Source organism: Tubulanus polymorphus, chromosome 11, assembly GCF_964204645.1.
Source record: "Tubulanus polymorphus chromosome 11, tnTubPoly1.2, whole genome shotgun sequence".
Lineage (NCBI taxonomy): Eukaryota > Metazoa > Nemertea > Palaeonemertea > Tubulaniformes > Tubulanidae > Tubulanus > Tubulanus polymorphus.
This window is the reverse complement of record NC_134035.1, coordinates 12,205,209-12,230,753: the sequence shown is the minus strand read 5'-3', so window position 1 is coordinate 12,230,753 and position 25,545 is coordinate 12,205,209. Positions and strand designations below refer to the sequence as shown.

At 38.5% G+C, this 25,545-nt stretch overlaps 1 protein-coding gene across 1 annotated transcript in view; it reads left to right on the top strand.

The window, feature by feature from the left end:
* LOC141912491 (serine/threonine-protein kinase BRSK2-like) overlaps window positions 1–25,545 on the top strand; it is a 35,776-nt gene that overhangs the window by 4,025 nt on the left and 6,206 nt on the right. The window contains exons 2-18 of the mRNA XM_074803724.1: window positions 5,754–5,848; window positions 8,263–8,348; window positions 8,609–8,749; window positions 8,837–8,953; window positions 10,649–10,682; window positions 13,453–13,521; window positions 14,283–14,429; window positions 14,916–14,950; window positions 15,188–15,236; window positions 15,328–15,440; window positions 15,524–15,624; window positions 16,043–16,094; window positions 18,985–19,056; window positions 22,699–22,910; window positions 23,321–23,490; window positions 23,929–24,106; window positions 25,229–25,395. Of these exons, the coding sequence (XP_074659825.1) occupies window positions 5,754–5,848; window positions 8,263–8,348; window positions 8,609–8,749; window positions 8,837–8,953; window positions 10,649–10,682; window positions 13,453–13,521; window positions 14,283–14,429; window positions 14,916–14,950; window positions 15,188–15,236; window positions 15,328–15,440; window positions 15,524–15,624; window positions 16,043–16,094; window positions 18,985–19,056; window positions 22,699–22,910; window positions 23,321–23,490; window positions 23,929–24,106; window positions 25,229–25,395 (1,838 nt within the window). The remainder of the gene's footprint in view (window positions 1–5,753; window positions 5,849–8,262; window positions 8,349–8,608; window positions 8,750–8,836; window positions 8,954–10,648; window positions 10,683–13,452; window positions 13,522–14,282; window positions 14,430–14,915; window positions 14,951–15,187; window positions 15,237–15,327; window positions 15,441–15,523; window positions 15,625–16,042; window positions 16,095–18,984; window positions 19,057–22,698; window positions 22,911–23,320; window positions 23,491–23,928; window positions 24,107–25,228; window positions 25,396–25,545) is intronic.

Genomic DNA, 25,545 nt, shown 5'->3' with positions numbered 1-25,545 from the left:
TACGTGATAGTTGAGGAGACTTGTTGCTGCAGTTTATCTTCTTATCTCAAACGTCGTCGAAGTCGACGTTAATTTTACAGTCGCTGCTTAAATCCAACAGTCGCATCTCGGCGAAATGATTTATCTATAAGATCCGCCGTGTAAAGGGTTAACATCCATCTCTTCCGAATTGATGAGCATTTCTACGCGGCGCGCGGCGGTGGTTTGCGCTCGACAGCAGAAGAAGAACCATCTATTTATTAAGATGATGGTGAAGCCTGAAGCGAACACCGACGTGTTGAGTTAGAGACCGTCGTCGTACGCGACGCAGAAACAGCGAAAAAGCACTCAGAAAATCACCGGTGAAATGAGAAAATTACGGGTCACTATCGGTGGAAAATACGCGGATAAAACGATCGAATGACGGCTACATTCGATCATTAAAAACACACACATCAAAAAACAGACACTCCCCGCTGTATGTGTGTTTGAAATAATAACATCAATTGACTGTGTGGATGTATGTATGAATTACTGTGTGGAGACCGTTTTGTATTTATTTATCATGATTTTATGCAACTTAATGGACGAGTGACGTTCAGAGAATTCATCACACACTTCCTTCCTGTCTGTTGTTTTTGATGCCTCTTTATGTCATTGTATCAGAAACAATGATGTTTGTCTCGATACAAGACTTGACCCTTTTTCCGACTCCCTTTCTAACTGGTCCCCACTATCTCCTCCCTCCTCCCTATGCCTCTCCCCCCACTAGTCCCCTCTCCTCTCCTCTCCTCCATCCTCCCTATGCCTCTCCCCCACTAGTCCCCACTATCTCCTCCCTCCTCCCTATGCCTCTCCCCCACTGGTCCCCACTATCTCCTCCATCCTCCCTATGCCTCTCCCCCACTAGTCCCCTCTCCTCCCTCCTCCCTCCTACCTATGCCTCTCCCCCACTAGTCCCCTATCCTCCCTCCTCCCTATGCCTCCCCCCCACTAGTCCCCTCTCCTCCCTCCTACCTATGCCTCTCCCCCACTAGTCCCCTCTCCTCCCTCCTACCTATGCCTCTCCCCCATTAGTCCGCTCTCCTCCTCCTTCCTACCTTTGCCTCTCCCCCACTAGTCCCCTCTCCTCCCTCCTCCCTCCTACCTATGCCTCTCCCCCACTAGTCCCCTATCCTCCCTCCTCCCTATGCCTCCCCCCCACTAGTCCCCTCTCCTCCCTCCTACCTATGCCTCTCCCCCACTAGTCCCCTCTCCTCCCTCCTACCTATGCCTCTCCCCCATTAGTCCCCTCTCCTCCTCCTTCCTACCTTTGCCTCTCCCCCACTAGTCCCCTCTCCTCCCTCCTACCTATGCCTCTCCCCCACTAGTCCCCTCTCCTCCCTCCTACCTATGCCTCTCCCCCACTAGTCCCCTCTCCTCCCTCCTCCATCCTCCCTATGCCTCTCCCCCACTAGTCCCCTCTCCTCCCTCCTACCTATGCCTCTCCCCCACTAGTCCCCTCTCCTCCCTCCTACCTATGCCTCTCCCCCACTAGTCCCTTCTCCTCCCTCCTCCATCCTCCCTATGCCTCTCCCCCACTAGTCCCCTCTCCTCCCTCCTCCATCCTCCCTATGCCTCTCCCCCACTAGTCCCCTATCCTTCCGCACTAGTCCCATCTCCCACACTAGTCCCTTCTCCTCTCCCACTGGCCCCCTCTCCTCCCGCACTAGTCCCCTATCTTCCTGCCTTAGTCCCATCTCCCACACTAGTCCCCTATCCTCCCACACTAGTCCCCTCTCCTTCCCACTAGTCCCCTATCATCATACACTAGTCCCCTATCCTCCCGCACTAGTCCTCTCTCCCTGTTATCTAGATTCAGTTCTTGTGCTCCAATTTTCTGTTGTAATAATTTGATAACAATCTCACTCATATTGTCGCCGCCGCCGCCGTTGTTTGTCAAGTAGCGTCACTTGATAGAAAATCATGATACAGAAACAGCTCTCGTAGATCATGAATTTATTCTCTGATTTGAACTCTTACGCAAACCCTGCCCCAGTTCTCGGTTGCACGTCCTCGCTGTATGCGTGTTTGTTAAAACCGATTAAAAGAAATGTTGATTTTAAAAGTTTGAACGAATGTGGTTCGAATTTTCTTTTTGTCTTTGAAAGGTCAGAACTGATCGAATCTGAGTCAGTGTTTCGCTTTAGAATTCAGTCTAGTGCGAGTGAGTGTTTGTAATCTGTCTGAGATGGATTCAAGGTGTTTTTACCGTATCTTATCTGAAACACGTAGCTGAAAGCAACGAAAAAAAAAAACTCAGCCTATTTCAGTTATATTTCTGCAATCTGTATCGCCTTAAACCTGCAGCGAAAATCTTAAACGCGCGTTCAGTTATTTCGAGGGATTATTGTTCCACCGAGCAAAGAATGCTGATTTAACAATTATAAAATCCGCTGGATTTGGTTTGAAATGAGTGGTTTCAGGCAGACTATGATATTCAGTGACTGTTGCTTCCCACACGTTCAACGGAACAACTCCAGTTATAATGCAATCACTAATGATTATATAAACATTGTTTGATATTTTCTGCGCTGATATTGAACGTATTCAGTGGACGATGTTTATACTGACTGAGAATCAAACAGACACACATAGGGCTCAACTGAAATTAATTGAAATTTTATTAATTGATTTACTCAGTGTTAACGATTACGCAGTGCGATAACCACCCTATCATTCCCTTTAATTCTGGCGTATCCTGACATTTTCTGTTTGTGGGACTGAAATATTCATACAAACAAAATGTGCACGGATGCTGGACAAACAGGACCAAAAAAATGGTCGCGCAAACATGACAGAAAATTTCTTTCCTTCGCAAAATCCTGAAAACCTGATAAAATGGATCAAAGAAAGGAAGAATGTTTTGCTATTTTGCAACTTTTAATGGTTTGGGAATTTCATTGTGGATTTGATGAGCGCTGATAAACCTCACAGGGGTCGATGACCCATAGACCACTGATCGGGGTAGTACAACTCGTTAAAAAGGGCATAATCCACCACAATCAAGGAGGGTCATGAGGTCTTCCCACAAAAACTTTGAAAAATTGACTGCTTTTTGGTGCACTTTCCAAGCGGTACATGAAGTTCTGATGCAAATTGCTTTCTAATTTACTGCATTGAGATCTAGTGTCCTGGTAATGAAGATGAAACTTTTATTCAAGATAATACGCATTGTCTTTTAAATGTGCCCTTAAATGTGCCCTTTACTACTTATGGAATTGATAGGGACGACTGAATGTGAAAATAGAAAAAGGGTACAAAACAGTGCTACCGTCTGAATCCACACACGCCTGTCTCAATTATACGTCTCAAAATTATTTGCCACCGAATCTGAACTCCTCATAATACTGTGGACACAGTGTTATTTAGGAAATATTGGTTTTATTTTTCTAACCGATTTAAGTATGTGTATAATTATTATAGACTCAGACTGATCGATATCGCGCGCAAGTCATTGAGTTTATGGAGACCTGCCTATTAGAGGAGGATTGAGTCAACTGGTTGTTTGTGACTCATATAACGGATTAGCTGCTACTGCTGCTGCTGCTGCTGCTGCTGCTGCTGCTGCTGCTGCTGCTGCTGCTGCTGCTGCTGCTGCTGCTGCTGCTGCTGCTGCTGCTGCTGCTGCTGCTGCTGCTGCTGTTGTTGTACCAGCCTGAGCATGTCTTTGATCTATGCCATATTTTGTGATGACACTTTACACATCAGACAGTTTATAACATGAGTTCAGTGATAAGTCTCTGAATTAGCGGATCGGTTAATGCAGGTTTACTGGCTGCTGGATAACTAATTGGCTGTGACACATACTGTCTCAATGCGTATAGTGTTCCAGCTATACTGAGTCTACAGTCCTTGAGCTTATAGTCCCTTGAGTCTATAATCCTTCTACAGTCCTTGAGTCTACTGTTCACTGAGCTGACAGTCCACAGTCCTTGAGTCTACTGTTCCCTGAGCTGACAGTCCACAGTCCTTGAGTCTACTGTTCCCTGAGCTGACAGTCCACAGTCCTTGAGTCTACAGTTCACTGAGCTTACAGTCCTTGAGTCTACTGCGCCCTGAGTCTACAATCCCCAGACTATGTTGAGTCTAAGTCTACAGTTCCCTGAGCTATCAGTCTTTCAGTCTACTGTCTCATGAGTCTACAGTCCCCTGAGTCTATGGCCCCCTGAGCCAGAGGTCCCCTCGACCTGTAGGCCCCTAAGTCTACTGTCTCTCGGTCTATCAAACTTTGCTTAAAATTAAGTCCAATAGAAACTGCTGCATATTGTCGAGAACGGGTTGAAAATAGCTGAAATATGTCTGCATCGACTACGACAACGACGTGTGGACGTCGTCGTGCTAGGAATAATACATAGAACGATGATTGATAAAACTGATCAATCCATCACTGGTCATATCCGTGATTGATTAAACATCACTAATCAATAATTATTGATTGATTTTCTATATATTCTGACTACACGTTCATTAATCATATTCTATCGGTGTTATCAGTGTTTGAGGTACCATTTCTCATGTTCGCTGTTAAATAGGTGAATATATGAGGAGGTAGCATCAATCTGCAGCTAGGATCCTGTGTCACACATTCAATACTTTCTTAAGATATTTTTAAACCTAGTCATCTGTCTGCTGTTAGTCTCGTGTGCGCTTCAATTTCTTCTAAATATTTCAGCTTAAATCCAATAAACCTTTTCTCTTGAAGTGAATTGATAATTATCATCGGAAACTGTGCAAAAAAACTGAGTAAAAAAGTGAAAGTTATATCTTTCTGGAGGCGGGTAAAATAACATTTGAATTCGGGAGCCGAAGACTGATACAATGAGATACTTTGGAGTAATGTGAATCCAACAGGATGAACAGGAATCTGATGTTGGTTTTCAGGCTTCCCTTTTTTGTACTGTCTCTATGTCTGTCTGTGTGCTTCTTGGCCCTAGATACAACATATCGAAAATGCAATGGGAACTAACGCCTGGTAATTTCGGAGTTTCGCGTTTCTAGAGCCAGAGTGTGGGAACATGGCTTATTGTGTTTAAGGTGCAGCTTTTGATGTTCTGAGTGTAATTCAGTTTATATCTAATCAACGTATTATGAGGTCCGCTCAAAGTTCTCAATCATTCAATCTATAGTTGATAAATAAAAACCCACAGTTGATATGTAGAAAAGTTTATTTTCTTACAGTTTCGGGGTTACTTCTAAACCCCATCGTCAGAGAAACTATAATGAGACAATAATGAATTATAGTAATTCAAAAATATAGTGGTTACCAGGAAAGGGAACCAATTTATAGTCAACATAAACCGGATTTTGAACCGTGTTAGTCATGTATGAACGAAGTAGGACCAACAGTCCCTGGAGCTAACATTTCAACAAGTTCTAAAGTGTCTGTCATTCTACTAACTGACAATCGCATGAATTTTTCAAAACACTCTCTGCGCGTATACGGCGCGCTGTATAAACGTCTTCTTAGAAACTGTATCTCGCTGACCGTGTATGGTGAATTTAAAACCCGCGTTCAAAAGGAACATCATAAGCGCTTAGATTTTCTTGTTCAATACGACTTCTGCATCAGTGAACAGTTTGATCTGGATGCTGGAGGCACCAGCTAACCATCCGTCTAACGGGTACTTCCAATATCCGGACAGCTACCACCGCTGCTGCTGCCGCCACCGCTACTGCTGCTGCTGCTAATTTTCATGATCGAGTTTCATATTTTTTATCTTTCATCTTTGTAGGATTGGTAAAACTGGGCGTCCATTGTCTCACCGGGAAAAAAGTCGCCATAAAAATTGTCAATCGAGAAAAATTATCAGAATCAGTCCTGATGAAGGTAAGTGAAATGGAATCGATAATATACTACTCTCTCCTCTCTCTCTCCTCTCCTCTCTCTCCTCTCTCTCCTCTCTCCTCCTCTCTCCCTCTCTCTCCAGTTCTGTATAGATATTGGCTTCCAATACTTACATGTCTATCATGAAATACACCACCACACAAATGTATATAAACCATTCTCTTAAACTCTTGTATGAGATGTGTAAGCCCGATATTTGATCAAATTCATGAGATCTATTTGCTCGATCATCTACCGCAATATTTCAACCGATCTCTTTCAACCGATCCCAAATTATAGAACGGCGGAAAAACTGAGCTATTCTTCAATTGGACGGAATAAACTACTAGCTCTAGGAAACATTTCAAACTCCAATCATTCATTCTCCATTCTTGCTGGGGTGGGTTTCATAGACTGGTATTATCTATAACCCTGGATCCAGTTCCACAGTTGTGAGTTAAAATTTGACTCAAGAGTTAACTCATTGAAAATGAACTTATTTTAACCCAGAGTTAACTCTAACTCATAACTGTGGAACTGGACCCTGGGGGCTAACTCAATTGAAAATGAACTGAGTTAACCTCCGAGTTATAGTTAATGCTAGTCTATAAAACCGGGGCCTGGGTTTCATATGATCATCACCGACAACATGGACAGAGTTTTATCAATGGTTAATAATTCCGTGTGTTCTGCGTGTCATCAATATCTCAATAACAATCTCACTATAGTTACTACCAGTATATGACTTCAAGCCATAAACTGTGTAGATATATATCTTACTGTTTATACATGATTAATACCATACTGCATTCTAGCATCATCACCATTAACTGATGACTGATCTATAAATAGATAGATGAGCTGCTGCTGCTGCTGCTGCTGCTGCTGTCTCCAACTATCTTTATATCTGAACTCTTAAGCATTCTTTACACTATTGAAATCTTATGTTAATTCTCTACTAAAACCTATAGTTATTCACCATAGAGGCCATGACAACATTTTGTCATTGCAGCAAATCAGAGCCCTTACTCTAGGTCATGTGATCACCTATGACACGTAAACCTTGCAGCTAAAACCTAGGTCAGCTGAATCCCTGTGACACCAAAACCCTAGCAGCCAATCAAAACCCTGACATTAGGCCATTTGATCACCAGTGACATGCTAATCCTAGTTGTCAATCACTATTTGACAGTGGGCAGGCTACCAGTGTGGTCAGTGACTGACTGGTCGTAGCCGTACAAAATACTCTTCACCTAATGGGGAACACTTATCCACACAGGATAATGATAGCAGTAATCCCTTCAGTCGCGTAGCTTCAGATCTATGTCGATAACAGCAAAGCTATATCACCTGACACCTGAACAACACACAACCAACTAATATGATTCATAAAACTATTTGAACCAGTTTAATTTATGTGTATAGCAAAATAAAATACCAGTAATTGCCACAGGTCTGTTTGTTTTATACAAAAAGCTGCATGTTTCATTTATGAATGATAAATTGCCTTTACTGAAAAAATGAATGATGGATTGTCACAAACACATTGTGAACTACAATATCAGCGTAGGATCTGGGAATATTGGAAGGTCAGGGGTCCAGAAGGAAAGATAAGACTTTTCCAAATGCCACTAAACCAGTTTCATCCATCTAGGGTTAGGTATTTTTGAAGAAATCCCTTCTAAAAGATGTAATTTTCTAGATGATGAGGTTTCTACAATATCCGTCTTGACGAAAAGGGCAACCTTGATGGGAAGGCTGGGATCCGGACCCCTGAGATCACCCCTGCAGTGATATCAGTAGTAAGAGAGAGAGGAAGGAAGAGGGTTAACCTAATACTGATCGTAGTTGAATATAAGAGAACATTATCAGTAATTGAGTTGGGAATTCTCTGACACAAACTACTCGACGAGTCATCGTTAAATATCTCATCACTAACTACTATTAAACATTGCATTTTAAATCTATCGAACATGAAAATGTCTGTCCCTGTGTCGTGTGTTCACAGGAAACATTCTCGACATTTTCTTCATTCTTTTTTCTATTGACACTCAGCTTCAAATGTAGTGAATTAAAAATTCTCGGTAGAGTATAGACTGTCCAGAAGCCATTACATATATCGCAATCTTTAAAGTTGGCTTTATAAATTTTTCATCGATTCAGCATTCTTTCATTCGATTTATTTATTACTTTTTAAGATACTTTGGCAATTTGATACATATTTATTAAAGTCATTACATTATATTGCTATTTATAGGAAGTGCGCATTTATTTAAACAAAATCAATTAATCAATTTACAGTATATTGGGTTAGGTCTATTAATAGATTTCAAAGCTTTAATCATGTATATATATATATATATATATATATATATATATATATATATATATATATATATTTTTTTTTTAATTTTCAGGTTGAAAGAGAAATAGCTATCATGAAATTGATAGAACATCCTCATGTATTAGGTTTATATGATGTTTATGAAAATAAAAAGTATTTGTAAGTATATAAACAACCCAACTTTATATCGCAGTAGAAAATTACTATTCCGTATAATGAGATCCTGTTTTCTGGTGATTAAGTCTCAGAAGATACTGGCCCCAGACTGGCAAAGTTAGACCACTATATTCCGAGACTACTCCATATATCCCAAACTCAGTATTTAGTCCGAACGCGATGTAGAATTTTATCGCAGTCTCAAATTTATCACTGTAAAAGATTATCATTATTAATATTATTATTATTATGATTATTATTAGATACCTCGTATTGGAACATGTATCCGGAGGGGAACTGTTCGATTATCTCGTTAAAAAAGGACGTTTACAGCCAAAAGAAGCGCGTCGATTTTTCCGTCAAATCATTTCTGCCCTTGATTTTTGTCATAGTCATTCCATCTGGTAAGTGATTCGTGCTGACGCGTGAATCGAATTTGTGCGAATCGAAGTTTCGCTTCGAATGTTTTTTTGTTGTTTCTCCCCTTTCAGCCACAGAGATTTGAAACCTGAAAACTTACTGCTGGATGAAAAAAATAATCTACGAGTGGCTGATTTTGGAATGGCTTCCCTTCAGGTCGAAGGTTCCATGCTTGAAACCAGTTGTGGGTGAGTTTCAACAACTGAATCTTTTTATAGCTAACAACGCCCCAGTTCAGATTGGACTAGAGTAGGGAAAGAGAGGGACGAGGGAAGAGAAATGAGAAAAGGATAAAAGAAGGCTGTTCATTAAGTATCAGTGTTCTTCATATGCTGGAATTTAAAAGGGGCTGCATTCATTGTGAAGGTTATGACATCATGGCTGCTGAAGTAGCATGGCTTTCAGTCCGCAAAAATACATAAAATTAAGCTTAATTTTTGTGTTAATCAATTAGTTCAAATTAGCTCAATATATTTCAAAGCGATTATCAGCATTGATAGAATATTGACATCCACTCTGGTAGAGGCAGCAGATATCTTATAAGGAATGGGTGATTTTTAGAGGTGCGGATTGACAAATGAAATGTTTGATCGCCCCTCTAAAACCTGTTGTGGAGAACACTGCATGGGATGTAATTATAAGCATTGTATACAGCCTGAAGTGGCCAGTTTTTTTTATCTCCCTTCATGTCCGTCCTTCGTGAATGACCTTATGTGAATAAAGAGCTTATGCCTGCAAATCAGAGATTATAGATACCGGTGTGATGTGTAAAAATGAATGGGTGGAGTTCTTATCACTATACAGAGAGGGGGGGGGAGAGGGAGAGGGAGAAAGGATAGGGATGGGGAAAAATAATATGAATAGATAACATGAAGGGAAATTCATAAATCAAGCTTCTTTATAAATGTGGCACACTTTTTAATTGCCACATTAATTAAAGCACAGTGATATGATACTAGTTATTGATATTTTTTCTTCAATTGACAGATATCTGAGGAGCAATGACTTGATAACTGATATATTGTTTTTCATGATATCTCACGGCGTTGTTTAGCACAAATGACCTCGACCTCATGTAACGCTTTATTCTGCCGATTCACGTTTGACTTGTTGGTAATTTTTCCTGGGAACCCGAGGGGCATAAAATCAGTATCAAAAAGTAATTGAAACCTAGAGGTTAGACATAATATAGGGTACGAGTATTACCTATGGTGTACATGTATTACCTATTATGTACATGTATTTCCCATGTAATACATGTATTTCCCATGTAGTACATGTATTACCTATTGTGTACATGTATTTCCCTTGTAGTACATGTATTACCCATGGTGTACATGTATTACCTATTGTGTACATGTATTTCCCTTGTAGTACATGTATTACCCATGGTGTACATGTATTACCTATTGTGTACATGTATTTCCCTTGTAGTACATGTATTACCCATGGTGTACATGTATTACCTATTGTGTACATGTATTTCCCTTGTAGTACATGTATTACCCATGGTGTACATCTATTACCTATTGTGTACATGTATTACCCATGGTATTCATGTATTACCCTTGTACATGTATAACCGGCGGTCCAATCTATTCTCAGTCGGCTTCCTGCACATTTGATTATCGATATAACTGGAGTCGATCGGATAATCATCATTTGCGTCGTATGCGAACAGAATTTTTTTCGGGGGAACTATACCTAACATTGCCTCAGATTCTGGTAGCCTTTCTGGGGCTACCGGTTATACAAGCATCAAACATAAATATGGCGGTGTGTGGAATGGTGTCAGGGTTGAATATTCTATAAAACTCTGATATTATTTTTGAAGGATGCTTGTTACTCGGTATTGATATCTAATATATTGTATGTATGTATAGGTCTCCGCATTACGCTTGTCCAGAGGTTATCAGGGTAAGAATAACGTGATATAATATTGAAATATGATGCATGAGTGTCATTTTTTAACGCTAAACGCACAACGAACTCACAAAAAAAAAACGTTTCTGAACTTTATTTCGTTTTGATTTGAGATTCATCGACGGCGAACTCCGAATAAACGTCCCTGAATTCACGGATAATTCAATCAGCTGCTTTAATTAAGCGTTAATGAGCTGCATGACTTCTTGAACGAAACGAAATAAGAGTAATTTTCGATTTTTGTATTTTCTTTTTCGAGAATGCGGCCGGTTGTTAAGACGTTCAAAGCTTATCGTTACAGCAATGTTGTCGTTTTATTTCTTCAACACTGATTTCTAGAGTTCACTGTTGTTCACTGTTTCAGTTAATGTGTTTAATCATTTTATTTGTTTTTTATTTCGCTCTTTTTGGTTTTTCATGCGTTGCTTCACACGTTCTTCTTCGGTTATTTCTAGTTTTTATTACTAATTGTAACCACTGATTGAAAAAAGGCGTGTTAACACCTTAAGTAAGGTGTTATAGTCCATTTTTTCCACCGTCTATTTTTTGGAGATATTTCGGTCAAATTTTTGTAGTACATACTTTAAATAGTTGTAAAACTGGCCAGTATGAATAAACCTTCGATTTCCGATCCTTTTTTTTGGGTTGAGTATTTATTGGTAAAGATAGAAGAGGCTTACCGCGGTATAGCCGCCCGATGATAAGCCGAACCGCGTTATAGCAGATTCTACTCGTATGAACGTTTATCTATTGTATTATAGTAAATGTGGCGATATTTCAGTACGAAATCGTTGCCATTAGTTACAGCATTATGCCGTCTCCAGTGGCGCTCGTCTCGTGCTAGCCGCCGTTCACTGTGTGCTATTACTGCTGCTGCTGCTGGGGCTGAGGTTCATTTGTACCGATTAAATCGCGTATAACTATTTTTGTTTTCGAGCTACGGGCCATTAGATTTTTCATAAGAATTTGTTGAACTACAATATAGTGACTAGTATCAACCAGTTTGCGTGGGTGACAACTCGTTTATGGATGCTTCAGGTATATGGATGCTCCAGGATGCTCGGCTTTCCATTAATGTGTATAATTTTGTCCTATATAATGAGTAAATGAAATTTAAATTTTTGGATATGATATAAGTAGTACATGTGATGTGTACGGTATAACCAGTGATGAAACACTCTAGAGTCCTATACGATAATCCCAGAATAAGAATGAAAAATGGAGACCTAATGTTTCCTGTTTATTCAACATTTTGACTGAATCGTAATAGTCATCTTATGAAACGCGTAAGTCATCTTCGGGATATTTTCTTCAACAATACCGTATAATAACGTAGTTAAAACAACTTAAATTATTAGCACAACGAAACCTGAGTTGATGAAACTGATTCTACCTGCTTCGTGACGATAATATAAAAACTCCACGCAGAGAATAAAAAAAAAAGAGTCTGAAAAGTTCCCTAAAGCTGGTAGCTTATTCAACAGTTCGACTATATCCTAATAGTCATCTTCAAGAATATTGTAGATGACCAATTATCATTCAAGAAGAGACAGGACAGTCAAAACATCGAATAAACTACTAGCTTTATTCTTATGACTGTTGTTAATGTTGATATTGTATCCCCGTCTATATATAGTTGTTGTTATAATATTGGTTTCTGTGATCGTTGTTGAATTATTCTAGTATTCGATGCGTTCGTCGTTAAAACATCAATCGTTCGTTTTCAATGAGAATCAATTTTTTTATTTTCTCACTTCGTATCATGATGTTTATATACGGTATTATATATATATATATATATATATATATATATATATATATATATATATATATATATATATATATATATATATATATATATATATATATATATATATATATATCTGTAAAATCGCCTGCAGTTTTAACAACATGATTTATATATTCTATTATTGTTTGTATTGCTTGTTGTTCAAGGTGGTTTAAACACGCCTAACTTTCTGAAATGCTCAGACGTTAATTATTTTTCGCGATAAATGCTGAAACTGTATATGTATGTATATGTGAACCTGGACAACCTGGTAAACTCTCACGGAATCAGAATATCTTGAAAATGAATCAGAGAAAACTCTGTTAACTCAGGGGAATTTGATAGAGTTAGTAATAAAAATTCACGGAATTCAGACATATTCATTTATCAATTACATCGATTCATGAAAAAATGATTTGTTCTTACGTTCTAAACCAACAATATCTCCATTCACCGGCAACCTGCGACTGATTTAAACATAGAAAACTGGGGGGAATAGTTAAAGTGGCCATCCTTAAAAAGTTCCTACTATTATACTAATACTGATACGTTCATCAATTGTTGGAGTATTACATTTTTTAGAAACACCCTTCTCTCACAATCAGACACCATATACATGTATCATAATTGCTAATTCTAAATCGATTTCAGTAGATATTTTTTCACGATGCATTGTTTAGTATTTTGTAAAATGCTTTTACCGTCCGATTACGGTAAATTAACAAGATTACGTGTATGTTGTAATCACATTATTCAGAATAAAAATATCGATGCGATAATGTGAATCCCCTCGCCTGTAATCATCGACTAGTCAATTTATTTCATCAATTTTTCACTAGTCTTTTAAATCTTTGCATTTTGAATGCGGCGTAAAATGAAGCCTTTCCCGGAGACTACGCTGAAATATTCCATTAAGTTAAGATCCTATTAGACGTGTATTTCAATGCGAATTTCGATCGGGTTTTTTTTTTGCAGGGCGACAAGTATGACGGTAGGAAAGCTGATGTATGGAGTTGTGGTGTTATTCTATACGCCCTATTAGTGGTACGTATATCTTCATTATCTATACACTTCATGGATCCATTTTAATTTATTGATATATTTGATACAATTCTTGTTGTTTATGTGAATCATCTGAGGCGCTATTTTGATTCAGCCTTGTTTAAGTCAAACTAAAACGATGTGATTTCATCGTAATTAGTATCGATGTGAATATTCTTCAGACTGAGTTCATGATTGGTTTAAATCAGTTGCCTATGTCAGGCAGGTTGACTCTGGATCCAGTTCTACAGTTGTATGGGTTCAATTCAACTCTGGATTCAGTTCCACAGTTGTGTGGGTTCAATTCAACTCTGGATTCAGTTCCACAGTTGTATGGGTTCAATTCAACTCTGGATCCAGTTCCACAGTTGTATGGGTTCAGTTCAACTCCGGATCCAGTTCCACAGTTATGTGGGTCCCATATGACCCTTGACTCAGTTCCGCAGTTGCCTGGCTTTGGATCCAGTTCGACAGTTGCCCCTATGAGCAATCCCAAAGTTGATGATATTTCAAAATATATTTGACAGTTTCGAGAATTATCTAAATCCCATCATCCCAGATACAGTTATCACTATAGTAGTCATTACAGTTGATCTAAAGATGGGATTAAGATAAATCTAAAAACTGTCAGATAGATAAACTTTAGACATCATCATCATTGTAGGATTATTCATTATGTTCATCACTGAGAGACTACATCGTTCAGTGTTTCTATCGTTTCAGGGCGCCTTGCACTACATCGTTCAGTGTTTCTATCGTTTCAGGGCGCCTTGCCATTCGACGACGATAACCTACGACAATTATTAGAAAAAGTAAAGAAAGGCGTGTTCCATATTCCGCATTTTGTACCTCCCGAATGTCAGAATTTACTACGTGGAATGATCGACGTAGACGCGACTAAACGATTATCAGTAAGTTTATCGTTCACCTGCGGTTCGTTTGTGATAGTCCTAAAAATCCTGGTCAACTTATTGGTTCTCGGGCGTCCGTGAGACCAGGGAATAGTCGGCGAATTTTGTTAAAAAAAGCTAAAGATCAGGGAAAAGTCATGGGAATTTGATGAGATTGTTAGATTGTCGTAATATCAAACAGTTTCTGTCTTTGTCTTACGTATTTGACTTGTGTTAGTTGATAAAATTCTAAGCAGATTAAGTCAGGGAAAACGACGTACATGTCAGGGAATAGTCTGGGGAAAAGCAAGTCAAACAGAAGTGGCCATCCTGAAATAGTACGAACTGAGCAATTCACGATGTCAACTCAACAGCTCTATTTACAGCTCTACTACATTTCTACCCGCTCAGCTCTAAACACAGTGACATTTATTGTATCGTCGTCTAACTGTGTAACATGAGTTGATTAAGCGTCTTATTTGTTCTCATTATTTCATATATTTGTAGCTGCAACAAATTCTACAGCACTTGTGGGTAGTTGGGTAAGTCGTGTATTATACTGTATGTATGACAGTGTGGAGAAACGCTAATGACTTGTATTCGAAATCCATTCTATAACAAACTCCAGGGTCTTATTTACTCTGAAATGATGGATTATGTAAACGGCTGGTTTCATTTTTGGAATTTTGGAATTTTTGCATCATTTTATTATAGCTTAATCCGAAGATTAAGGTTTGCTATGAACTGCCATATTCACCGGTATTTATTGAATTTTTCAGAGAAAAAGAAAATATCGAATTAGAATTACCCATGACCTCAGTTGTACAGGTAAGCGAAACATCGACGTGTAACATGTGCCTGTGACATGTGCCTGTAGCATTTGTATGAATATGTAGGTCGCATTTTTATCTGTTTTTAGACTTCAGTCATTCCAACGATAGATGATTTAGATCCCGATGTCCTCAGCACAATGCAATCATTACAATGTTTTAAAGACAAAGATAAATTAATAGCCGAATTATTAGGAATAAAGTAAGCACAACCGATTCTACTAGTTTTCAAGATAATTTCCACATCGCTCACAGTTTGAAATACTGATTCATTTTACTTTTCAGACATAATACAGAAAAAGTAGTTTATTTCCTGTTACTGGATCGTAAATTACGGAATCCATGCAATGAAGATTCTGAGGATATTAAAAGCAAATCAGAGTCAGGTGAATAGATTATAACCGTTGATAAAACACTATCTGCGTAGTGACGATAATGAGTAGAGAATCCCACAATAATAATGAAAAAATTCCTTCAGTATTCCTGAAGATGAGTATTAGAATCAGGTCTAAACATTAGATAAACTACACTAGCTCGGGGCTGTTGTCTTATGAAACATCAATAGTTACAGATAAAACAAAAAGTATGGAAAATACAATGCTTAATGAATGAAATATACTATCGTTTTACAATACAAACTTTGAATGCAGTTACGTTTTACAATGGTTCACAGCTTTTGAGAAAGTTAAGAAATTAACAGTTGTATCTATAAATGAGCGCCACCTTCTGGAGATACGCTGAAACATGATATATCCGATATCTCGGATAGTATTTGTGAATATATTTGTTTTTTCTTCCTTATAGCTGATCCACCACGCAAGCGTATTGATTCTGTACAGTTAAACGGATCGCCAAGGTTTGTAAAAATCTCAATATCTATAAATGTGTCTGCTAATTATTCAGGACCGATCGATAGTTGTAAGTTAGATTTTGAACGGTTTGAAAATAAAAGAGTGCAATTAATTCTCGCAACTGTCGATTGACCTCGGTCATTAATCTTGCAATTATCGCCGATCTCGAACATCATACGCATTGTTTTATATATATATATATATATATATATATATATATATATATATATATATATATATATATATATATATATATATATATATATATATATATATATATATATATATATATATATATATATATATATATATATATATATATATATATATATATATATATATATATATATATATATATATATATATATATATATATATATATATATATATATATATATATATATATATATATATATATATATATATATATATATAATATATATGTTAATTGGTAAAACGAATCAGCGGGGTATAATTTCACGAAGCTAATACGAAAAGATTTACGATGTCATTTTAAACGGCGAAAATTGTGATAAATCATGATAAAAAACGAGCGCTTTGTCATTAATAGCATTTGGAATATATCTATTCAAATCAAAAACCTGCAATCAGAAGAAGAATAGTTAGCGTAAATTATATAATTCTAATGTTTTGCGCAGATCTGTTTAAGAAGAACTGTTTTTGGATTTAAATACCAGCTTAAGACTTTGATATTAGTCTATCTAAAATTGTGAATAATTCTTGTTTATCTATGCCATAATTTTCTCGCGATTATTTCATGATATTTCAGTTATTTGTGGAATCAATGCGTTGTAAATGTCTATGTTTATTGTATGTTGTTTAATATAGGACGGTTGTGCAATGGACGACGCGGCCGAGAGCCGGGTCCCTTCATAATATCGATACATCGTTTAGACGTATCGGATCGGTTCACCTGCCTAACATGCCCCGCCCTCGCGCCGGTTCATTGCACACTATTGACACCAGGTGTCACTGCGATAGTTTACTACAGATGAGTTTCAGGTGAGAGGTTTTTACCGAACGCAACAATGGTAGTTACTGGCAACAGTTTAAGGTGTGCAGTACAGTTTGAGGCCAGTTAGTAATAAGTTGGTTAGAGTTGACCACCTCGGGCTCGTTCCATAGTCGCGAAAAAATTTGTCTCAAACCTGAAATCTAAAGACTGGTCTTATGTTGTTTGATCGATTATAGACAGGTTTTAAGTCTATGTCATGACTATGGAACCGGGCCCTGGGGCTAGTCGCTCGGTCAAGCCGTATAGAATTTAGACTAACCCCATTTTAACTGAGGTCTCAAACTTCGAAAAAAAATTTTAGGCGCGGTCAATAACCAGGAAATGAAATGTATAGTTAATAAAATGATGGTGTACGATTGATATTTAGAATTCTATGGAATCTACCGAGCGGTCGATCGCAGTACGGATGTAATCTGGAAGTTCCTAACGTTCCTAGCCTAGTTCGTCATCATTCATCGTTCAGATCAAGGACTCCCAGGACTCCCAGTCGACTCACTAGACATTACTCATTAAGAATCCATTCTCCCGGACTCCAGTATGTTCACGTTCAGTTGCATGGCCTTCGAACTTTCTGAAAATTTCATTCTTCGAGTTTCAAAGATTATTTAACACGTTCGCTGCCTCCATGTTACCAGTCGCCGCTATTTGTATGCTCATAGTTAGCTATGGAGCTATTACATAGTCGGCAATCGTTTGAAATTGACCAATTAGCTTTGAGAATAAAGCTGATTTTGTTAACATCACCAGCCAACCAGATATCTCATACTGGCAATGATGGCAGAACTGGAACTATGAGATATCTCATAGTTGCAATGATGGCAGATCTGAAACTATGAGATATCTCATAGTTGCAATGATGGCAGAACCGGAACTATGAGATATCTCATAGTGGCAATGATGGCAGATCTGAAACTATGAGATATCTCGTAGTCGGTAGCGAATGTGCTAAATCCCCGTTAAAAGATGATTTCAATCCCCGCCATCCTTTCCACTGTTCTGCGGTATTCCACCACCAACACAGCTTCATCAATATTGCCACATTTTAAAAAGTTTGTGTTCGTCAGTTTAAAACTCATTGTTCCTCAAAAGCTTCGCTGACCTATTTCCTTATTGAATTACATTGATAATACGTATGAAAGCGCCGCCTAGTGTCACCAGTGTCTACCATATTACGAGCAGTTTCTGTATTCTTGTTCTAACCCTCGCTGAAATTCGACTAATCAATTTATTCCTACTGACAATGATATTTTCAGCATCTTGTTTGAATTTTTGTCTAATCAGTGAGTTTTATTAAGATCCATGATGCTGAACAGCATGGAAGTTGATTAATTAACTCGTCTTAACAATTATAACGTAACCGATGATTAACGCTGTTTCTATATTTGGACGTATGACATAAGATATAATGAAGAAGTAATTTCATTATTTTTCGGTTGCCCTGAAGGTTTTTGTAGGTATCAATCTGTAGTCTGAAGCCTGCACACCTGCTGATATTCATCATTGCTATGTACAGCGCTTACGATCAGTTTGCTGATAAAATGTCTTACATCTGGCGTTTGTAATTCATTTTCAATTTAATACGTCTCCCGTAAAGTTCTGAATGCATGCGAAGCGTGGATGAACAAATATTGAAAGAATGATGAATTTTTTCGGAGGATCGGTCCATGCTTTTGATTGATACCTGTATCACCGTGTAAGGCTAAGGCAAAATTCACGAAGAGGAAAGACTAGCCCGAGTTTGTAACTGGTTTATAAGTTAACAATGAATTTGCCGATGTTTATTTATTCGTTACTAATAAAAAGAGCCTGTCCGATACGTATGTTTCATGCTGCTATTAACAACAACATTTTCTCAACAGTCGATTGTCGTTGGGTTCAATCAGTGAAGGATCGCCCCTCGCTTCCAGACGTGCCCTAGCTGTACAACAAGTGTAAGAATCATATCAACGACCAACGAATGAATTGCTACCATTTCTATCAAGCTAGCGCAAGCGCGGATGCATTTTTGCAATCAGTTTTATGGACAAGTTTCTCAGTATCGACACAACGTTCATCAGTTCCACGCGGTTTTCAGCTATGATAATTTCCTTTGTGCATAATTCCCATAATGTGCAATATTTTTTTATTGTTAAGTTTACATGTCATCCCCTGGCACACATAATTGATAGGACATCCCCAAGCCTAAAGGCTGTACCAATAAAGGGGGATGCCCTAAAATGCGAGAACTAATGCTCAATAGATCCGTGAATTTGAATAGGGAAAGGTTCTTCATAGAGGTTCTTGCAGCCCATGTGCCGTTATCGCGTGGCAAGACGCCCTATCAGTAGTCAAACACAATAAGTGATTTATATGACAGACCCGCGAAGTTTGTAAATACCCTGATTATCTTTAGATGTTTTGCGTATGACAAGCACTGACTGGCAAACAGAATATGACATCACAGGCAACACTATGATAGCTTATTACAGTTCATTTTCGTTTATTTCTATCTAGAGGAAAATCTAGCTGAAGCGATAACAATAAAAACCTCATTTTCTAATGAGTAAAAACAGTTTATAAACACGATTGTTCCGCCTCATCAGGTGAAATACAAGTGAATCAAATAATTAAAACTACAGATTTATATACAACATAAGTTATTGAAATAACAAGCGCTAAATTCTAAGCTAATTACAAAGCAAGTGTTAAATTTGACTATAAATAGCTGTTTACAGTTCATTTTCGTTTATTTCTATATAGAGGCAAATCTAGCTGATATTAGCCGTGGAACTGGGTCCGTAGTGTTGTGAATTATTGGCATTTCAGCTATTCTCAGTATAAGTACGTGTAATAAAGAATACACCCGATATTCGAATCGAGTAAAAAAGCTGATTCCATGAAGAGGACGTCTCGCGTCTCGATGCTTTTACCGAGACGGTTTTTTTCGTCGAGGTTTTCAAATTTGAAACCACTTCTCGTGTGAAACGTCGTCTATCACTGGTGTTTAAATGCGTTCGCGTCGGTGGAAATTGTAGTCAATTCGAACACATGAAACGCCTTCGTTTGTCGTTACGATAGAATTTGTATTATTATGATTATTTTTCAAACGATGATCGTGATGTAACCTCTCGCACTAGTTATAAACCGGGCAATGGTAGAACCTTCACACCGCGACTATAACCGCGATCACGCGACCGTTTCTAACCGGGGTTGAATTTGGCCCGTGCCAGACTAGACCGGGAACAGCTAGTCGCACTATTCCGAATGCCAAATTGCCACGAACACGCGGACCAGACCCTTAGACCTAATCCTAGCTTGTGTCAATTATTCTGTTTGAACGCTAAAGCCCAACGCACACGGCACCGAAAAAACGTTTTTTCCTGTGACAGGCACCGCGCCGAGTGCATAAAAGCCAACATTTGTCATTCTGCTGCGAAGTTGAAAGCCCAACGCACACGGCACCGAAAAAACGTTTTTTCCTGTGACAGGCACCGCGCCGAGTGCATAAAAGCCAACATTTGTCATTCTGCTGCGAAGTTGAAAGCCCAACGCACACGGCACCGAAAAAACGTTTTTTCCTTGTGAAAAAACATTTTTTGCGATGTTTTTGTTATGCAGTGTGCGGGGAGGCAAAACACAAAACGCCGAACTGAAAAACGTTTTTCACGAGCAAAAAACGTTTTCTGAAAAACGTGTTTTCTGTTTCGGCAAAACATCAGTTTTGTTGGGCTTAAAACTAGATCACCTCACTTGCCGCAGCATCATTTTGATAGCATGTTGTAATGTGAAAGTGAACGCCCTCTCTAATCTAGGCATGGGCGAAATTCGACTCCGGTCTGGGCTGGTTTAATTCCGGCCGAAATCGTCTCCGCGTGATCGCCGGTTTATTGTGTTCAGTTGTCGTGTTGTTTGTATTGCGTTATTTTTCATCCCTGTACATAATCATTATTAACGTATTTGTTTGTTTATTAGACGCCTGTCATTGGGTAACATTAGTGAGGGATCACCGTTAGTTTCACGCAGGGCGTTAGCCGTTCAACGACTAGTGTAAGACTTATCGTCAATGTTGTATCTAAAAAAAAACGCTTTCCTCCTCGCTCTTTCTTTATCATCGTCACTTTCATCGCGAAATTCTAAAAAAATAGAAACATTTTTTTTCCGACGTCAGACTTTTCTCTCGTGGAACTCTTCTCACCGGACATAAAAGTTGTCGATATATTCATGAATGGCTCTAGTCTACTACAGTTCAATGTCGATAGTTCTATTCTAAAATTTTACATCAGTTACTTATTACTGTCGTACATGTGTCGTTAAATTGCATGTAACTAATAGCGAGTTCGATTGTCTTCTGCGAGTAAGTCAGGGTATACCCAGGGATCACCCTGGACGCGTTCGATTCATCCATCGCGTGGTAGGGCTTCACCGGGGAAGTTTAAAGTGAGCGACTCCCGGAGCAGGTTACTTTAAACTTCCCCGGGGTAGCCTAAACTATCACGTGATGGATAAATTGAACTCGCCCTGCTATATTCAGACTTACTCGCGGAAGATAATCGAACGCGCTATTATTTTAGGCCACTTGCTTTAAAACATCTTCTTACGATGAGATGTCTGCTTTTAGATTTCATATAAACCTGTGTCCAGTTCCACAATTCTCAGTTAACTCGAGTATTCTAACTCAAACAGTGACAATTACGAGTTTGATTTGACTCTTGAAATCAGTTCATGTTTTTATCGCACAAGGATCAAATCTAGCGTATGCTACTACGGAACTGGATTCTTGCATGAAAAACTTCTCGCCATAATCAACCTTATGCACGTATTCATTTAATCCAAACACTTTCTTTTTTAGACGTAAGAACCGGACCTAGTTTCACTTGGTTGACTCCAATAATTTTCAATGCATATGTTTAAGTCGTAAGCCAAAGTTAACAGAACCGTGGAACCGGGTCCAGGGCATTTTAAATGACTTTCCTATCAATTGGAAGTGTATTCTAAATATTAGTTTTCGTATAGATCTGCGGGCCATTTCATAGAAAAACTTCCATATTTCATGAAAATCTCGATTAACTGGCTGTGAAATGGCTTTCAATTTTCACTAGAAATAATAGAATTTGAATCTAAACTGAAAAATCTTTCACTTCTCATTCAATCTATACCTTCATATAATTCAGTGTATTGTAGATTACATCCTTTCTTAGCTATGATTCAAACCTGATGGTATCATGAGACTCTTCCATGGCACGCACCCTGTCTGATAAGCAGCTCAGTTGATATCTGTTGATCAGCCAATCAAAAATCCAGTTATATTATTGCTGGATATTTTTATTTATAGCTAGCTACGCATGAACTTACTTGGGTGATTATAAAACAGGCAATCTGATCGGTGCAGCAAAAGTTGTCTAAGCTGATCAGGCAGGGTTTCGTAGGGTAGCCTCTGGATGACTTATGGTTGGAATCCCTGTCGAGGGTGGATGTGTCTGCTAGGGGGTTCTTCTCAATGTCATCATCCTGCCATCAGGTTTGAGGGAGGATGGTTAGATGATGAATTATGTAATCTTTTATGAAGACTCATTGTTCAGCACTTTCTCTTGTAGACGAAAGAACAGTTTAACATCTTCCATGGGTAGCCCCTCGCCATCTCCGCTCAACAGTCCAAAACTGCCTTCTCGATCGGCACACAATGAAAACGCTGCACAGACGCCCCCTGGATCACCGAGTATACAAACGACACCGTGGAAAACTAGACTCAATACGATTAAAAACAACTTTCTCGGCTCACCACGATTTCATCGACGTAAAATGCAAGGTGAGTTAAATCCTGATAACAGGGGTCAGTTGCATTGGTCATAGCTCAATTTCAGGAACAATCAAAGATCAACTTAGTTCTATAACTAATCTATTAACTTAAGAAGACCACTCTTAACATTGAAGACCAATTTGCCAAAACTGTGCGACTGGGCCTTGAGTTTATCTACAGTTTAGACGGTTGACTCAGGTTCGGATGTGTCGATAGAGAGCAGTCCTTGCGTTATCTATAGTTTAGACAGTGGAAACCCAGCCTGTAAAAGTATAGTTTAGACACAGCAAAGACTGCCCCTCAAATCATAGTTTAGACAAGGGAAGCCTAGCCTCTCAAAATATAGTTTACGCAGTGGAATCCCAGCCTTTCAAATGTCACCAGTAACCGGATACCTATCAATGTGTTTTCTATTTCAGTGCCGTCAGTAGATGATGTACATCTGACTCCCGATTCATCTCCTGAATTAACCAAACGATCGTGGTTCGGTTCATTAATGGGAACAGATCGAGATGAACATCATTTCGTGATGGTGAAAGGCAAACAAATTAGTCAAATTAAAGCAGATCTTGTGCATGCATTTCTATCGGTGAGTAGTGCTAGTAGCGGCGGTGTTTGTGGTAGTATAACATGATGGTTATTTATCTATTATTTGATATGTTATGGTTATTATGCTAACTTTCCAGGCTATATATAATTTAGCTCCTCCATACTTATCTGAACTTGTTACGCTGTACTCACCACCTCGTGTATTTCGATCAGCCAATCAGTTTCTGCTAGTTGTCCCTTTGTTTCATAGTCAATCTACAGGTAGTCGGGCATTTTCCAACAGCGCCCCAAAATTGTGGAACCAGCTTCCGCTTAGCCTTCGCGCTATCACTTCATTAGATCAATTCAGGTAGCAGCTAAAATACTTCCTTTTTAAGGAGGCGTTTTATAATTTGTAAAGCGCTTTGAGCAGCTTAGCTGGATTTAACGCTATATAAGATCCTTTATTATTATTATTATTATTATTATAATATTTCAGACTCCAGATTTAGTTCACAGCGTCGTTTCACCGACGTCGTTTCGCGTTGAATATCGACGTTCCGGAGGAAGTTCGATGTTCAGTCGTAACGTCAAGTTTCAAGTTGACGTCATTCATGCTCATGTTGAACGTTCCGATGATAATGAAGTATTTTGTGTCAATTTCATACTATTAGCAGGTAATGTATACATAGATTTTTATTGATTTCTTAACTGAATTCGTGTAATCATGTTTTGCGATATACTAGACATGCATTAACCTTAGCAGTGAGTCCGACCATATTTCAATTGTTAAACATCCATAGATGAACAAACAGTTTCATTTTCTATATGGGGTCATTCATTTATTACGTACGCATTAGGGAAGGGGGAGCGATCAGTGCAATTGCGTACTGTAATGCTTAATGTATATGAAAAAATGGCCGATTTTGCATACAGAGGGGGAGAGGGGGTTGAAAAAGTCAAATTTTATGCGTACGTAATAAATGAATGATCCCTATGTATAAATCTGGTTGAATAAGTCACCATTGATTTGTGACTTGTCTTGAGAAGGGGTTTATAGGAAAACGTTTGACTTATTCAACATGATTTATATACGTATGTGAATAATGAAACTGCTTGTTCTATGGATATTTGATATTTGAACTCTCTACCGAGGATATTTCAATAGATTTAAAAATACTTCAATTGATATGAATGTTGATACGCGAAGAGCCTTTGAGAAACCTATCATTGATGCAATGTGTTTGTGAAGTCAAAAAAGTTTCCTTCAAGCTAATGATAAATTGATTCGAAGTTTCGACTATAACCTGATAGTTTCCTAAAGATGACGATTTAGGTTTGTAGTCAAAGCATCAAATCGATGAACTACTGGCTAAAGGAAACTTAAATCTTTCTCATTTTATCAAAAAACTATAAACTTTTTGTTTATTCACTTGTTCATCTACAATTGCTGCAAATGTATTTATCATATCTATGCATTTCACTTACGTTATTTACGGCGCTGTATGAGTCCGTAATTTAGAATTGTCGATAGAGTCAACCCGCTATTATTTACCACTCTTGGTTTCTACACAAATTTTGATTCCCCAATTATGAAAATTCAGTTCATTAGTCTCAATTAAAATGCTGTTCACTTATCCACCATCCTTGATAATCTAGCAACAAGACGTTCGTAACAAGTGGTCGATAATCAGCACAGTTGTCTGTCTGTACATCAAGAACTTCTGCGCCTAGCATTACTTATGTGAAATTTTGATTAATTCTCGTTATCAAATCATTTTGTGTCGATTTATTCTTAGGTCCCGTGCGGAGATTCAAACGTATTTGTGAATTAATTCAGTCTCTATTGAACTCGCGGACGACGAACTCGGCGAACACGTATCGTAAAATGAGCTCGGATATCAGCACGAGTTCAGCGTCGTCGTACGGTTCTGAACGCTCACCCAGTATAGCCGGCGACGATGAGGTAGGTTATGTTTCCCCTTTTTCAAAATTCCGGTTTTTACCCTCCCCGACCGATGTTAGGATCATACCCAGCCGATTGTTAGAACCTATGATATATAAATATATATATATATATATATTAGGATCATTAGCATGGCTAGTTTATTTTATT